Below are 18,174 nucleotides of genomic sequence, written 5' to 3'. Positions count from 1 at the left end.
TGCTGCTTCCATGATTTTAAATGATAACAATTTTAATAATCCTAAAATTTAAAAAAATGCAAAATTAGTAATTAATAAAAATTGGGACTAATCACTTTTAATTAGGTAATTAGCGTAAATACTAAATCTATGCAAAAAAAAAAATCACAGATATGCGTATATATATATATATATATATATATATATATATAAATAACGGTTATGACAACAATACCTAACGTTGCATTAATACAAGAAAGAAGAAATGGTGGGGGGGGGTCGTCTTATACAACTGACATAAGCTTAAAACCTAAAAATAGCCTAAAATTTAGGCCTCGTCTTATACGCCGACATATACGGTGTATGCATATGTGCCAAAGAACCAGTTATATGCATACAATATATATAAAATAAATCTTTTTAATATTATCCTGAGATATGTTACAAACGAAAATTTTGAAATTAATTACATTAATCTGTCTACTTCAAATTTCAGTTTCCCCCCCCCCCCCAGAAAAAAAAATATATGATTAGCATAAGAAATGCTGTATCATTATGTACTGCATTTTGGTTTGCACTGAATGTGTGCCTAAAGACCTGTGCTACTGTACTGGCAGCCATCTACTTTTCTGATGTGTCAAACTTCCAGCTCTTAAAGGCATCCACTAAACCTTTTTCTTATTTTTGCAAAACATACCACCTCTTCTACACTGTTAATTTAGATAGATATAATATAATCTCCGGAGAACACTTTCCCCGGAGACTAAAATTGCTCCCTTAAGGCAAAAACCTTAAGAGAGCGTACTCATATTAGCAATAGCCGAGCCTCAGTTAGGACTTCATTGGCTACAGCATTGCACATTCACCTCTACATTTTTTATTTTTTAATCACCGCATCTCACGGTCGATTCACCTCAACCTCAAAAAATTAATAATCCTTAAAAGGACTGGCTTAAAGGGGCGAAGCAAGAATGCTTTTCATCTTCCCCGTTATCTGTAGAGGACAGTGTAGGGATAAGGTGTTATTGAGCTATTAAAGCTGTGATCATGGCAGGAGGGTAACAGCAATGGCCGAGCCTCGGTTAGAACTTTATTGGCTACAGCATTGCCATCCATTACCCTTCCAGGGTGGAATCGCTCAAAATTAATACTAATCAAACTTAAAATTGCTATTTATTTATGTTTATATTTTCTTATTGGTGTATAAAATAAAGAGACATATTACATCAAAAATTCATTTAATTATCGCATGTTTACTATTTAATCATATATATAAAATAAAAATTTAAAATTTGCTTTAAAAAATTTATCGAATAAAGAAATTACATAGAGAAGATATTAAAATACTATCATTAAGAACAACAGTTTTATATAGCTATTTATTGCTGAATTCAAATTAGTATAATTATTGGTATTAGTTTTAAATCCAGTCAAAGGGAATGAAGCTTTTTACAGCATCGGAACAAAGATGATTTAGTTCTCAAGAACAAAACATTTACCACAAACATATTTGACTTTAAGACAAGGATTTATTTCTTTATTTGTTTTATTATTATTATTATTATTATTTACAATATTATTATAAGATTATTATTAATTACAATACTAATTATAATAATCACAATACAGTAGTAATAATAATTATCAGATCAGTTAGCCTTTGACTATTTCAGTGGAAACAAGGTAGTTCATGTTTTACATTTTAGACTTTTCAGTTTGGAGCCCCCCCCCCCCCCTCTAAAACTGAGGATTTAGCGTTAATCTATGCAGTCGCCTTCCTCCTGAAGGCATAAACTGATATAGCGGTAGTACAAAAAAACTTACCCGATCGGAAATGCTTCTGCAAACTAGTTTAATGTGTACAGCGTTGAATAAGTGAAGGAATCAATGTAGTCTGAAACGTTTCCTGTAACAAATGACAATAAATTAAAATATTTGTGCTTTTATGGAAATTTAAACTTTTTTGTATGTGATGAAAAGAATAAAGATTCAATGGACCACATAGTTTTTGTTTAATCTCTATTTTGTCCAACTGTTACATTTTTGGAGCCATTTTTCGAATTGACTTTTTTTCCCCTTTTTTTAAAAAATATATTTGTAAAGAATGTTTAAACTGCGACATCTCCGATTTTACCAAATCTGCCACACAAATTCTTATTATTATGACTAAAAGCAGTGTAGGGTTTTATTCTTCATTAAGCTAAAAAAAAAAGAAGTTATTAAGCGTAAACTGATGCTGATTACCTTCAGGAAGCAAAATTATTAAATTTATTTATTTAAATTTAAAAAGTAATAAGCGCTGCGGTACTTTTTTTTTTTATTTATTTGAAAATTTTAGGACCAAACAAAGAAAGAAAAAAAAAAAAAAACAGGTTTGGAGGCGCCGGGCATCGATCCCGGTACCTCTCGCATGCTAAGCGAGCGCTCTACCATCTGAGCTACGCCCCCCTTCTATGATTAATGGAGTAAACTGCACTTTTCTTTAAATTGACTTCAATTGTTTTAAATTCGTTATCAAGTAATGATATTATATGTTTCAATTATAATTTCTGACAACATCAATTCAATTTTCAAAACTTATTCATAGAGGCATGATGACATACTGTATCACACCGGTGAGACAGACACTCACGAAGACGATTTCTACCCCTGCCAATGAATGGCGTTATTTCATAGATTTATTACACCAAATTAACAACCAGCATGAAAATAACTCAAAAATCCTATCAAAATGTTTTATAGTTCTAGCCATAATTTAGCTATTACTGCATAAATTGTAAGTGCTTTTGACATTTTATAAACCTATTCTCAGACATCCATAGATTGATTTTGCATACTACACCACACACACACACACACACACACACACACACACAATCTTTGCTTATTTTTATCATTTATGTATTTATACACTAGGTTAGTTTTGCATTAGAAAACCCACTTAATAACATCCACCTCTCTGTGCAATCACGGCTCGTAGACGCCTAGGAACAGATTCCACAAGGTGTCGAACATCCTCCATGCGAACTCGACCCATGTACGCTGCAGCAACTCCGTCAGTTCAAGCTCATTCTGTGGAAGAGGATCAGCAGTTCTCACACCCCTTTCTAGCATATCCCACACGTGTTCAATTGGGTTGTAGTCAGGAGGTTTGGGGGGGGGGGCAAGGCAACGTGGGGAATTCGTTGTCGGGTTCCTCCAACCACTCGGTAGTTGTACGATCCCGATGACAAGGTGGTTTTCCTGTCTTGAACGATGTCACTGTGCTTGGTCCGGGTAGACCTCCTGCAGATATGGATGGGATGGTCGGCTAACTGGTCCCTGTAGCATACCCCATTCAGTGTTTGTGGGATGATAACCAACGGACGTAGGGCGAGCCAGCAAAAAGCTCCTCAGACCATAACACCATCTCCACCTGCCTTTTGAACCTCAGCTGTGCAACCATGGAATAGGGCTTCATGCTGTTTACGCCAAATGTGAACTAGGCCATCCGCAGCAGGAAGCGGAATAACTGCAGACGACTGCTTCCATCTATCAACGGGCCATTGCCAACATTCCTTGGCCCATGCAAGGCCATTTGCGATGCCTTACCATCATCATAGGTACCTTTGTTGGGTATTCATAATGATGTAGAACCCCAGGCGAAGCAAGGCAGGGCGCATGGTGCATGTGGAAATGGATCGAACTTCCCCGCTGTTGTGCTGGTGTGTGACTGTTTCACGTCGTTGCTGAGATACCAGTCGTCCAACGTTCACCTCTAGGACCAACCACGCGTAGCTGACCAATGTGAGCCCTTCCGTTGGATGTCTGTTCATGGTTAATCCAGTCCTGGTCCACCCTTGATACAATAGTACGGGAGCAACCAACAAATGGGGCTGTTTCCGAGATACTGGCACCTGCCCTCCTGGTCCCAACTATCTGCCCGCGGTCAAATTAGCTTCCATCGCCACGTTTCTCCATTACTGGCAAACGTTTTCTGATTATGTACGGAAAATAGGTGTGCCCATTTATAGTAGCTGCGCGTGACGTTGTATATCACGTGGTATTTCGTTATCGCGCTGAATATGTAAATCGGGATGGGTGTTCCTAATGCAAAGCTCACTTAGTGTGTAACAACTGAACACCTTTATCTGAAAGTCATAGAAAACTTACATAAGCCAATACAATGCAGTTTCATGAATTTGGTTTTAATGTTCATATTATAATCAGATGAAATTTTGTGATTTTTAATTTGATTTTAGGACATAAATTTATTAAAAATTTAATGACAAATATTCACGTAGAGAACAGTGAAAGTACTCTAAGTTCGGTTTTCAAAGAGCCAATTTTAAAACCATCGATCACTTCCCGTTTTCTACCAGTGGCTCATGGGTTCAGATCCCACTAACAATCGGTAAAGCGTATGATCGATTCTTATCACGGAATTCTAAGGCTATATAATGCTATCGCGATGTCTTTACACAAGTGCTAAACACTGTTAGTGTTTGGCTTATGTGCAATTTTTCAGTCGAAGGTTTCATTCGATATATACACTTCATAGCCTAGTTGCTTTGGCTAATTCCAAACGACAATAACTTGTCATCGACTTGGCTAACAAGGTGATTGTTCTTCTTTTGTTTCTTTTTTCACAAAAGATTAAAAATAACTTGGTAGGGAAATGCATCTATGATTCAACAATCCTGCAGATCAGGCCAATTCTCACGTATGGCTCACGCGGCAGATTTAAATATTAACAAACTACACGGAATCCAGTTTACGAAATCAAAACTTTCCTATGCTAAATGACTACAAAATTCTTTGCAAATGCTACTATGCACCCTAACCCACTAATCCGCCAAGGAAGGGGAATTAGACTACAATGAGAATGATCCTGCAAAACGCAAACGTCCCCCAAACCACACTGAACAGGTACGTTTCTTAAAATCCACTACCAGAAGTCCAAAATGGGCGAACCAAAGGCTCAAAAATTTCTCAAGTTCCTTGTGTTGTCTGCAACCTAATTGCAGACACTTTTATTTTCGTTCTTAGTAATTTTGTGTCTCTTCGCTTAATTCTGTTGTCAAGTAAGTACTGGAAACTACCATAAACATTCATTGGGCTAACCCAGATAATACTCTTTAACAGACTGTATATCTCGGCCTGCACATGCGATTCATAATAACGTAGGACTGACTTATTTTCTAGTTGTGTGTGCTTGAAATCTCCAGGAAATTCTACAAGCTTTGGTAAGTTCATTTGGTTAGATATTTCACGAGCATTTTCGTACTAACACATACTTGTTTACTTTTGAAGTTCCCGTTTGATTGGTTAAAGGTCATGATAGGTTATAAAATTATAAGGTGAACAAGTGAAGTGTATAGATCAATAGCCCGATTTTATTTGTCTTTTTTTTTTTCTATAGGGAATGCTCACCCTTCAAGGAGAAGTGCCACGATACAGCAGATGTCCTTCTGTCTTTAAAGCATGCCATGGTACATCCGGGATCTGCACATCTCTCAGCTCAGACCACTCCTACTGCTCAGCAGATGCCTGGCCAACTTTCTCCCATCAGTTCCCTTGCTTATCCCCACTACAACCAAAGTATGGGAGTTGGGATGGGCTTTACTGGAGGAATTTGTCCGCAGTCGGCTCAAGGTGTTGCAACCACTTCGAATCTCGGTGGAGCTCCAGTCGCTTACTCTACCTACTCTCAAATGCCGGTGACCAGCAACTCAGGAGGCCAACCGGGGATCTATTACGCCAGTGAGCTCGCTCCTCCTACCCACCAGGGCTCTCAGTGTCTTAACAACACCGTTCAGCCTCATGCCCAAAATACAGCAGCGGCCGGAACTCTCTTTCCGACCTCGATGAGCGTGAACCTGTCCATGAATATGACCATGGGACTTCCAGCATTCAGTGATCAGTTTGGGGGAGCGACTGTTGCCGTCTCCCAGCCTCAAGTTCAGTGGGCGGGTTCGGCACCCACTCCCAATCATCACGCCACGACCACGACACTTCCTGTCCAAGGTTACGGCCAACCCGTGCAAGTGACCTACAATTCTCCATCGCCGAATTACAACCCAGGTGGGACGTACACTTTCACTGCAGAATTTCGTCCTGCGGAAACTGTGACTTTGCCTCCGCTGGAAAGGGAATTCGGGTACTCCCCGAACTTGAAGTCAATGGCGGCAACTTTGCACTCCTGCAAACAGACAGATCCGTTGTTGACCCTGAAGACCAAACCTCGTCCAGTCCCGACGTCCCGCGTGTCCTGTTTCCCCTGCCAGGGACAAGACGTCTCTCCACAAAGCGGAACAATCGCCAAGGTCAATCTGTGTCGAATCTGCGGCAAGACGTACGCCAGGCCGAGCACTCTGAAGACGCACATGCGCACACATTCCGGAGAGCGACCGTACCGCTGCAGCACGTGCAGCAAATCCTTCTCTCAGGCGGCCAATCTGACGGCTCACATCCGAACTCACAGCGGAGAGAAACCGTTTCGTTGTCCCGTGTGTGACCGTCGCTTCTCGCAGAGTTCCTCCGTGACGACTCACATGCGCACCCACTCCGGAGAGAGGCCGTACCGTTGCTGCATGTGCAAAAAGGCGTTCTCCGACAGCTCCACGCTCACCAAGCATCATCGGATCCACAGCGGCGAGAAACCGTATCAGTGTACGCTGTGTCTGCTCCGCTTCTCACAGTCGGGAAATCTCAACAGGCACATGCGAGTGCACGCGAACGCCGCTTGAGAGCACGATACGATCCCGTCTCTTTAAGTTACTCTGAGTAATTTGGTGATCGGTTGAGATTTTTCTCTCTTTCATCTCCATCCTCTGTTCGGCCCTTGACTCACCCCCCCCCTTTTTTTTTATTAAGGGAAGAACTAGTCATATCCTTCAGCGCCCACATTTCAGGATCTCTCCGCAGAGGATGTGCGAAGGAAGCCGATACAGAAGCAATTACTTTTATACAAATCGCTTCGTCATGTGTTCGATTTGAATTATAATTCTACTTTTCAAGTTGGATGTGATTTGATGTCTTTTGACAGTCGCCATCTGTGCCTCTTCCCCTTCCAACTGTTAAATCACTGATCGGACCATTTAGGAGTAATGAATACTTCGTCGAAATCTCTAGTCAAACAAGGGTCATCTCTCATATGACCGCTGTAATATCAGTCTTTTCTTTCTCTCTGAAAACTGCATTTCCGAAACATATGCAGAAAGAGTTTTTTGTCATTCCAATATTTTCGTAATGTGCTCAGTCTATTACAGATGTGCAAATACTGAATGACGTCACTTTCCAGGAAGTTCTGGTAAGTGACGTCATCATGACATGAATAGTAGCTACGAGTAGATGCTACGAACTGTTCGTAGCACCCCGGTGAATGCTTCGCATTTCACTGATGATTATTGAGTACTTCTGTTTCTTACAGTCACTCTTTCTATCTTCCTTTTTTTTCGTTTCTCTCCAACCCCCCCCCTTTTTTTTGTTTTGTAATCTAACATATTATGAGCCCTGTTATGTGAAATTAAATCTCATACGAACTTTTATTCGAACTGTAAAAGAGATAATTTATTTTAATATTTATGTTAAAAATAAAACATGACAGCATTGTGGAGTATTAAAGCAATTACATCTAAGTCAAGAAAAATAAATAAATATTATTAATATAAAGTTATCAGATGTCTTCCACTTCGGAAATACTGTGTCAACTGATCACTACGTAATTCCAACTATTACACAATTTTACACCACTTATTTCTTAAGTTTTATTATTATTATTAAGACGATGCACACCAAATGATTCACGTCAAGTTTATTAAGACAACTGCCATCCTCCCTTCAAATCCAGGCGCATGCTAACAAATTTAAATGAATAAAAATTTGTATTCTTTCATTTTCTCCCCCTTGTCAAGATAAACCATAAAATGGAGTTCTTATGCACATTATTGTAAAAAAAAAAAAAAAAGTTATTCTTAGAGTCACTATAGGATATATTCTGAAATAAGCATTGCTATTACCAAAGAAAGCATGTGCAAACCACGATGATGACATCACTCATTTTTTCCCTTGTTTCAAACAGCAAAGAAAACTCGAAATCAACTTATAAGTTTATAACATTTTTAAGCGTATTATATATTATCTTCTTCACATCCAGGCGAGAACGTTTTCTGTTTAACTCATTTATTATTCTTGTTCCTACGGGAACTCTGCAGAGCTTACTGTTGCTCGTGAGTTGAATTCAAGCGAAGGAAATTTAACTGAAATATTCACTAACATGTAATGTGTGATTTTGAATTTTAACACAGAGTAAGCTTTTGGAAACTGCCGCTAGGTGGCATGTTGTTAGCCTTTGGACACAGAACAGTCTGGTTAGTGAAGTGCTCGTGTTAACAACAAGAATTGAATGCTGATAGTGGTATATTAGACTATGGAAAAGATAACAAGTTGTAGTGTCAGATAAGAATTATTATTAACAATTTGCAGTTACCGTTCATCTTAAAAGAAATGAAGAGGTAGGAATTATTAGAAAGAATTCTAGCTAAGGGATGACCCTTAAATGACGTAACATTTATTTTTCCCTCAATACAGTTACCTCTAGTCGAAAAGTCTTTGTGATCCCCCTCAACCTACATACCAGTGTGACATAAAATTTGTCTTGAATTATGAAACTGTATTTAGTGTCTGCGTTATTTCACGTATTAACTTTCCCATGACTTTCATTGTAGCCAACCTTCCTCCTCCCATGAAACATAATTTTATACATTGTTGCCAACCTTCCTCCTCCCATGCAGGGTGACCACTCAGCAAAAATATTTCGTACCAACTTATGCAAGAAAAAGATACTAAATCCGAAAAAAAAAAGTACTAGATTTTTATTTGCTTTCGTTTCACTCATTTGGGCATTTTACGATATCACTACCTTATTAATGTAAAACCTCTAAATTAACACATGTACGACAAAAATGAAAAGAAAAAAAGTCAAAACTCATCTCACTGTAGTCATCTATGAGTCCAAGAGCTTCAGTTGTCATTCATCATAACAGAAGTCCCAGTTGTAACTTTATCACTTAATATGTGTATTAATTTAATATATAATTTTTAGTGTTTAAAATAATATAATGCATATTGTTTAGTGTTTAAAATAATGTATCATTAAATTTTCAGTTATTTAATATGCTATTTACATATATACATATACAGGGGTACCGATTCACAAGAAAACACTGGAAATATTTATTCATTATTATTAGCAGATTTTGCTAAATTAACTCTTCAGAAATAGTAAAATCTGTAGCTGATGAAAGTTTCAATTTTTCTTTTGTCAAAAGGAGTCCATTCATCAAGGGAGTTTGTAGTTGATTTCTTATTTTATTCTTATTTATTATCACTGCTGAAAATATTCTTTCAGTTGCTGCTGATGAATGAGGGAGGCACAGTACAGCTTTAACTGATGTTGTTAAATTAGGGAATATTTGTTCTCCTACAGCATTTTTCATTTCAAAAAAACCTTCTTTCAAATGCTTCTACAGTCTTCAATAGTTGCCATTCTCTATCAACCTCTTCGTAACGCCCCATAGATATACATTTCTATGTCTAAAAACTGCCCGTTGTCGTTGAATTTATCTTTTCAATGGGGTCCAAATGACATTAAAATATTTAATTTTTCCACTTGTTTTAATGCTGTAGTGATCTTATGACGCTCGAAAGGTGTTTGAATAGCAAAGAATATATTTTCATTAGCTAATGCCAGTCGGATTGTGTGAGTATGGGTTCGGGGGTGGGGAAGAGAAGGTTAGCGAACAGTGACAAAAAAAAAAAAAAAGAGAGAGAATCATGTTTGTGTCACTGAATGTGACATATGGGGAGGGGGGAGAAGAGAAAAATATTAAACTCATATGTCTAACTCTCATGTTGTTATTATTATTATTATTCGGAAGGAAGAAAGTACTAGATCTGTTGGTGAACGTACTAGAACACTAAAAATTTATAGAAAGTACTAGATGTGGTCACCCTGCTCCAAAAAAACATAATTTTATATATTTTATTTATTATTTTATCATCCAACGTTTCATTTATTTATATTCATATTTATTTACACATCTCTCTCTTTCCCTATCTCTGAAAAAAATATGACATCATTAAAGGATTATCCTTATGCAAACATCAAAATGGTGTATTGTGGTTTTTATGTATATTTTATCCATAATTAAGTGCTAATCAAAACAGGGTAATAAAAATAAAAATTTTTTTGTTATTTTTTTATAATATTGAATTACCAGCTCTTTTGCTTCTATGCAATAAAGTGAATAAACCATTCCGTTCTCACTTGAATGTAGCCCATCCATACTTCAGTTCAGATATTAACCAGGCATGCGCATAATTCATTATTTCTGATGGGTTGCTTATCCCTTATTTTACCAACATAATTGATTTTGGCATATTGTCACTGCTGAATCGTGTTTGCATAGCTTTCACTAACAGTTGTAATTATTAACTTTCATGATGTTTTCATTCGTTCATTCAAAGAGTTTGCTCTACTTTTTTTTGGTTAGGAGAGGTAAACGTATTAGTTTATTATTGTCAAGGTTTGTATTTAATGAGGAAGTACATCATCACATCGTCATAGTGAACTTAGATTGTGTAATAGAAAATAATAGAAAATGCATGGGAACAAACCCATTCCCCATAATAAATTGTGCAATAGAAAATGGGAACAAACCCATTCAACACAATATTACTATACGGAAATGACCTAGTAAATAAATATCCATTAAAATAAAAGGTGTCAGAATTAATTCTTATATATAAGTAAAAAAAAAATCAGGTTTGATTTATAATTAAGCTAAAATTATTTTCCGTTTAGAGTTCCATTAAAAATATATAATTTTTTTTATTTTTTTAATAAAGTTATCTCCACTAGAGCCGACAGTTTGTTAATCTTAAACTTGGCTCTTATTAGCTGTTGTATGCCTAATGGATATCTGTACTGTATTTGCGACAACATTATTGTTACCATTTAGACGTTCAGTACAGACGTTTCTAAATATGTTCTAATTTGTTAACTTCCAAACAAAATTAATAGGACATCCCTCTGATAGGTTCAGGCGCACACAGAATCCCAGACTCCAAAAGCAATGACAGTTGATCTTCTGGAACAACGGGTTCCCTTAATTTTCTTTTAATCCAAGGAAGAACGTGCTTCGATATGGAAGATGTTTGGAGAGTTCTTCGTAGATTCTGTTATAATGGTTAAGTACATTGGTCGTAGTTTCTAGAGAAGTGGAGCACAGTGTAAACTTAACACCGTCGGAGCATTGTAATGGACCAATACATAGTCCTGATTTGAATCGTGGAACTCCAAATTAGGCAGAGTCAAGATGGTTCTCTTCCTTAGTTGAATTTAATGCTTTAAAGGAGATGTGAAGACAATATTAGGACCTTTGTACACGGAATTAGTTAAATTATTAAAATAGTTACTGTTGCCTTAATGAAACCATATTTTTTATATCAGCAAGTGTTCTTAACTTTTTCAAGGTAAGTGTATGTATACACATGCATTAATTATGTTAATACCAGTGATACATTTCACTGGAAGGTGAGTCTGACTGCAGTATTAATTTAATCTTTTTGATGTGAATCTGGTCTATCAGAAAGAAGTCTCGACCAACGATTTGCTAAATTCTTTATTCATAAAAAATGTAGATACACCCAACAATATTTGAGTACAGAAAATAATACTAAAAAGAAATCTAGTGAATGCACTCAACATGGCCATCCCGTTAGTAACTTGATTTTGAGGATTTTTTTTCTTCCCGAACCATAAGCAGTTTTTGTATCCAGGTGTCATTTTTCGACCAAAAGACAGACAGTTGTCTGCTTTATTTGAGAAGGTAATTAATTTGCACTAACATTCGCAGGGAATTAAAACTAATACAAAATATAATGAGCAAAAGACATGCATCCAAATGAAAAATTCATTTTTCTCTTAAAAAAATTCAACCGTTAGCAGTTCTACAACGTCATACACATCACTACTTAACCAGCCTAAAAAAAAAAAAAATGTCAGTATAGCACAAGGTCATTGGATATTGTCGAAAGCGTCACAACTCGTATGTTTATTAATGTTGACTTTAATCGATAATCTCAAAGGTAAACTTCAAAGGTATTCTTCGGTGAGTACACGTGTTGCCATCTAGCGAGAGCAAACGAAATTAAAACTTCCAGTGATAATTGCCTAGATGTATCTATACCAAATATAAGCATTTTAGTTATCACCTACTATCACCAAACCATTTGACATCAGAAGGAAGCTATTAAAATTAGCAATATGCCAATGAAGCAAGTCAGATAACTGCTAGAGCTTTAACACTCATACGTGTACATTCATAAACACATATCACAGATAGAACACGGAATACTGACCACATATTCCAATACAAGTATATACATAAAAATACATACCACCTCTATAATAAGATGGTATGGTGGGGACGGATTTCATCAATTATTTACTTAAAAATCTAAAAAGATTTTAAATGAAAATAAGCACAGTGTTGTTATTATTTTTTCTTTATTCTTTAAGGAAAAATCAATATTATATTTTATATTTGAAGTAATGAATATAGCGCGTCTCTCGATTGTCACGCCATCTATCGGCGAAAATTAGAACAGACCCTCGGATCGAATTGGAGAAATACTTTTAGGGTACTGGACAGACATTATCATTCTGATTTACTCTGATAGGGTGTATTGTTTTTGCGCAATATTTCATGGAAATATTGCGCAAAACAAAAAGATTAATCGTTTAAAAGCTTTCTTATATAGTTTATTTTCTATTATAAGAAAAATAGTGTGCTGGTGACGAGAGTAATGTAGCAGACGAAATGAAAGTGGCTGGTGTCTTACTGATACGTTTATATATATATATAAAACGAGAAGAGCAATTATCCTTGTCCATCTTTCCCCTCAGGTTGTTTTTCATCACGGTTACAAGAACGTGTCATAGTTATCTTTTTCATTCTCTCTCTCTCTCTTTTTTTTTTTTTTTTTTAAAGAGGTGTACGTCAGTTTATAAACTACTGAGAACAGTTGCTCTAAAGTGGCATCGGGTTAACTGTTTTACAGTTGGAAAAGTTTCCGTAAACCCACTGTTTGTTTTTGCCGAATCCCCTGTTATTTAAGGGGAGAAATGCTGCCTTCTTCAGTTCTGATTCTGTAAGGACTCGGGTTTTTTTTTCCCGAACGTGTTCTGTGAACTGTGAATGTTTTGATAGCACCGATGCTACACATCTCGTTATCTTTCGCTCAAGTGTTTTTATTTTCTGACTTTTCTTCTTCAATCGCCTTGAGATCATTTTTTATTTTCTTTTCATCTTTTTCTTCATCGCTGCTACTACTTTTACCCTTTACAGCTTTGGATCCTCGGCGTTGCTTCAAACTTTTTTTCCCGTGTACTTCGGCTAATTCTGTGTCTTCCGGTTCTGGTTCGAGACCCTCTTGCATGAAAATGCTTGCGTCAAGTCCAATGGTGGTTCCAATTCTCAACTTTGCTTTCTCAAATGTATCCGATAGCTTCTCTTGAACAACGTTAATACACATAGAAGTGAGGGCAAGGCCAAAAAGAAGGTAGATGAATGTAGCCATCATGTACATGGGATGTTTGGGTACGTAATCTCCAAACCCAATGGTACTCATGGATATAAAAACAAAGTAGAAGGCTTCGAAAAAAGTCCATTCTTCCCACAGGGTGAAACTCACTGCTCCTAACATCATATAGGCAAACAGTAGAATAATAGCAAGAGATACGGGAAGGTTAAACTCGTCGTCATCTTCATCCGGAGCGGCGATCGATACCACTTCTGATTCCTCTTCTTTATCCTTTTTATCTTTTTTATCCTTCTTGGATTTATCTTTTTCATCCTTCTTGGATTTATCTTTTTCATCTTTCTTGGATTTATCTTTTTCGCTAATGTCGTTTTGTTTTTCGTCTTTTACTTCCTTTTCATTGTTATTTCCAGCTTCCACGTCACTTTTTTCATCAGGATTAGTGATGTCCGCAGTACCTCGTTTTTTGTTGATGACGTATGGGATGTAAGGCATGTTTTTCCAGGCAAAGTTCATATACTGGAATGAAAGAAAAAATTGGATTAGTTATTTATTTTTAGTTTGCATCATTAACAATACTGATCTGTTATATTATTTAATACCAACTCTTCAAAAAAAAAAAAAGAAAAAAATATATAGACAATATATATTACGTACATGTATACAACTTTCTGAAGTGATCGATGTGTACAGAAGTCTGTACACATCGATCACTTCAGATTGAACAGTTTCCTAGAGCAAATGTATTTGCGCTAAGCATTCTGCCGCTTCATACCACTGCAAATCAGTTCTGTTAAGGTCTTGTTTGATCGATATTACCAATCCATCTCATTCAAGCATGCCTCTTTCCTTAACACAATCTTTGACCAACCGAATGCCTTACGTTCTACAACATAGCGGAACCATCATAGCATTTCCTTACATAGAATAGTGTCAAAAGGTGGCTAACTACTACATCGACTTATTATTCACGAAGTCACAACGGTAAAATTCCCAAAGTTTTCAACAGAAGTATAATATTGTCTATTTTCAAGAAAGGAGGTCGCACAGGGTTTGAGATTTATAGGGAAAATAACACAGTCGGTTCCAAGTGAAGCACAGGTCCTTCGCATTGTCTTACTCAATAGGATGAAGGATTGTTTAGTTGACAATTTCCTGAACAAAGGGAATTCGGAAGGAGAGGGGGGGGGGGAGAAGCCGTATACCCCAAAAAATTTCACTGAGAACCTCTATAATTTCATAAATCTGTGATTACATGTTTTGTTGACTTCAAAAAGGCTTTTGACTTGTTACTCAAAAGCCTTTTGGAACAAGAATCTTCAAGGAAAGGCTGTTGACTAAAGTAGTCTAAGAATCTTATAATACTTGAATTGGATTGTGCTGGTGAGTTGGCTTTATCCACAAATAATATTATATATGGTTAAAATGTACTCCTTTGCTGCAGTTGGTGATGCTGAGAGAGGTAATGAGTGAATAAAGGTGAGATAAAATAGGTAATGAGTGAATAAAGGTGAGATAAAATAGGTAATGAGAATAACGAAGGCTTTTGGTTGTTATCCTGGTAACTCATACTGGCGAGATTGAATGAAGATGAGGTGAATGAAGCATTTCTTTTGGAGTGCTCCAATATTTCTTGAAAGTTTGGAAACAGGATATGTTTAAGTGCGGCAATACCTTTCCAAAAACTCTGAGTGATCTACAAGATCACTCTAAATCTCACTACGCGAATCCTAAAAGATCAATTCTAAGCTCATCACTCCAGGACAGGAAAAGACATATATATATATATATATAAATAAAAGAATAAGAACATAAGAAAAAGCATAAACTGATCAGAGAGCTTACGCGAATATATTCTCCAGCAATGTAAAAATGTTATTTTTTTATTATTATTATTAATAGGTGTACTAGAAAATTTAGTTTATTCTTAGATTTTTTTCTGAAAAATTAATGAGTTATGGAAAAATTACCATATTACTATTTGAATTTTATATAATAGTTAACAATTAATAAAATTTAAGGGAAAATTTCTGAAATATTACTGTGAAGATTGCGTTAGAAATATTCGGTAGTGCTGCCATCTGGCGGTGAAATAGAAAAACTTAACAGATAAACGCACGATATAGCCTCGTATTTTTCTGTCTATCAATAATAAACTTATGTGTTGAAATCGATGTCAGTTTAAAGTGACATGCATGATGTAGCTATTTATTATAGAAAAATGAAAAAATAAATTATGTATAAAGATTGGAGCTTTGTGTTGCAAAGTTAAAAATTTTAAAAATTACTGTTCAAGGGACTGCTACATTAATAGCAGTAAAATTCATTATGTATCTTCTTAATTCCATAAATGATTTTTTTTAATTTAATTAAAACAGACTACAACTGCATTTGCCACTAAGTTTCCTTACCTGCAGTGGAACTCCAGTGGCCCTTCGCCCTACCTTACGGACTTTGCGACACTTTCCAGTGTGATAGAATAGGCGGACGTAGTAAAAGACACATTTGATGGCTCTAGTGAAGAGTTTGCCCAAGTCGGCTAGCACCATCAACAGGAACGGGATGCCTATGAAAGCGTACACTATTGTTACAGCTCTCCCAGCATTTGTATGTGGATAAATATTGCCGTATCCTGAAAAGAAGCATAGCTTCAACAATACGAATATAAAATACTGTACTGCATTCTTTTAAAACTTAACTTACTCAAACATAATAAACTACTAACAATAATGAAGTCTAAAATAACTGATGAGCGATAAGTTATGACGTCACAATGGCTGGTGAATAATAATAATGACAACAATTGACTGGAATTGAATTGCATTGTTGTTGGTTTGCATCATCAATGCCTTTTCTACCTTAATGGGGGGGGGTTAATTAAAAATGAAGGTTTTGCTGTGTGCATCGACCTATTGACAAGTTTTCATCAAGAATGTGGCTGTAGTGCACATACTGAACTATTGTTCCCCTTTCATTCATTGGAAGTGAATAGTTGAACTGTCACACACAAATGCTATTGTTTACGTAACAATGCTTGTAACAAAGATTTCACCACTGGCTGCAAGAGAACTGTTGCCTCTTCACTGCCAATCACGTATCTTGGCCAACATTCAGATTTTTCAGGGAATAGGGGTTAATAGCAACAATTTAATATTACGAAATAATTTGTAATTGAAAACAATTATTAGGAAATCATTATAATTAAAGTGCGCGCGGGCGGGTGTGCGCGCGCACACAAAATAAATCAAACTTATTCGAAACGATGTCCAAATAAATCAGTTCTGAACCTTATCTACATTTTAGTATTAGTGAATATCAGTGGACATGTTGCGCCAACTATCAACTGTGCCATAATCAGATTATTCAAATAACAAAATAATAATAATTAATATCGAATATAAATTCATGAATATATTGCTTAGATCATTCTCTCATAAGTTTCGAGAATGTTTGCAAATTCCGGTTTTGTTGGCATCTTCTGCGCTATTTTCTCAAACGACCTGCAAGGGTGATTGACGCTACAAGGACACTTGAGTTATATGATCTTGGGCACGTTGCCTTAACATACTCAAGTGTACCATTTACGATTTCTCAGTAGCCTCTCTTTCTCTGGGGTTGCTTATCCGAAAGTTCTCAGCGGTGAAGGATAATATGGACATAAGTATGTTAAAGTCAAGTGCCGTCATGATAATTTCTTGGTTGGGTTCCAGATTTCGTGATTTATTTATTCAAAATTTTAAGATTCTGCACCAAATTGTATACATGATCCAATTTGGCCTCTTTTATGCTACTAATGGTTAATTATCTCAAAATACTCCATTTCTTATATATTAATTCCAAATACGACAGGTTCCAGACCCTATATAGAATACGTAATAACTCATGGACTAGAGAGTGATCAACTGTGGCTGCATTTGAACTGATGGAAGGTGTAGTATTTGGGGGAATATCGGATGAATAAGAGGAACGTGTATTGCCATAAAAAAGAGTTTAACATAATCTGAGTTCAGCTAGGGGAAGGTCATCAGAAAAAGGCCTTGGAGGAGGATTCCGATGTTGATTGCGAAACTACTGGAGAAAAAACTGACGATCTATTTGTAAAGAGTGATAAATAAATCACGCTGAGATTGCATGGCGAATAGGCACCCTATATAGAATACGTAATAACTCATGGATTAGAGAGTGATCAACTGTGGCTGCATTTGAACTGATGGAAGGTGTAGTATTTGGGGGAATATCGGATGAATAAGAGGAACGTGTATTGCCATAAAAAAGAGTTTCACATAATCTGAGTTCAGCTAGGAGAAGGTAATCAGAAAAAGGCCTTGGAGGAGGATTCCGATGTTGATTGGGAAACTACTGGAGAAAAACTGACGATCTATTTGTAAAGAGTGATAAATAAATCACGATGTGATTGCATGGCGAATAGGCATCTATGCAGAAATGTGAGCCTTCGTAGCTCAGTCGGTATAGACGAAGCCCTTTGTTCGGAAAGGCCTGGGTTCGATTCCTGTCCATGACGTGAAGAACCTTTATTTGATCTCTTTCGACTAAAGGTGACTCATACGGAGGTCGAGGGTTTTTTCAACCGGAAACTCTGGTTTTTCA

The 18,174-nt window shown here is 36.5% G+C and overlaps 1 protein-coding gene, 1 non-coding gene and 1 pseudogene across 2 annotated transcripts in view; all 3 read right to left on the bottom strand.

Moving 5' to 3' along the window:
* Positions 1-732: 732 nt before the first annotated feature.
* LOC150106437 (U4 spliceosomal RNA) lies at positions 733-851 on the bottom strand (annotated as a pseudogene).
* A 1,503-nt stretch (positions 852-2,354) lies between these two features.
* On the bottom strand, positions 2,355-2,427 carry TRNAA-AGC (transfer RNA alanine (anticodon AGC)). The gene has a single exon. It is a non-coding gene; the product is annotated as a tRNA-Ala (tRNA).
* Positions 2,428-11,627: 9,200 nt separating this feature from the next.
* Positions 11,628-18,174, bottom strand: part of LOC150106435 (potassium channel subfamily K member 18-like) — a 33,561-nt gene continuing 27,014 nt past the window's right edge. Inside the window, exons 2-3 of the mRNA XM_090392445.1 lie at positions 15,978-16,198; positions 11,628-14,085 (exon numbers count right to left, since the gene is read on the bottom strand). Of these exons, the coding sequence (XP_090248571.1) occupies positions 13,267-14,085; positions 15,978-16,198 (1,040 nt within the window). The 3' untranslated portion in view covers positions 11,628-13,266. The remainder of the gene's footprint in view (positions 14,086-15,977; positions 16,199-18,174) is intronic.

The sequence above is a fragment of the Typopeltis vanoorti genome, chromosome 5 (assembly GCF_054136105.1).
Source record: "Typopeltis vanoorti isolate ZY-2024b chromosome 5, IOZ_Tvanoo_1.0, whole genome shotgun sequence".
Classification (NCBI taxonomy): Eukaryota; Metazoa; Arthropoda; class Arachnida; order Uropygi; family Thelyphonidae; genus Typopeltis; species Typopeltis vanoorti.
The sequence above is the reverse complement of the archived record's forward strand: the minus strand, read 5'-3'. Positions and strand labels throughout refer to the sequence as shown.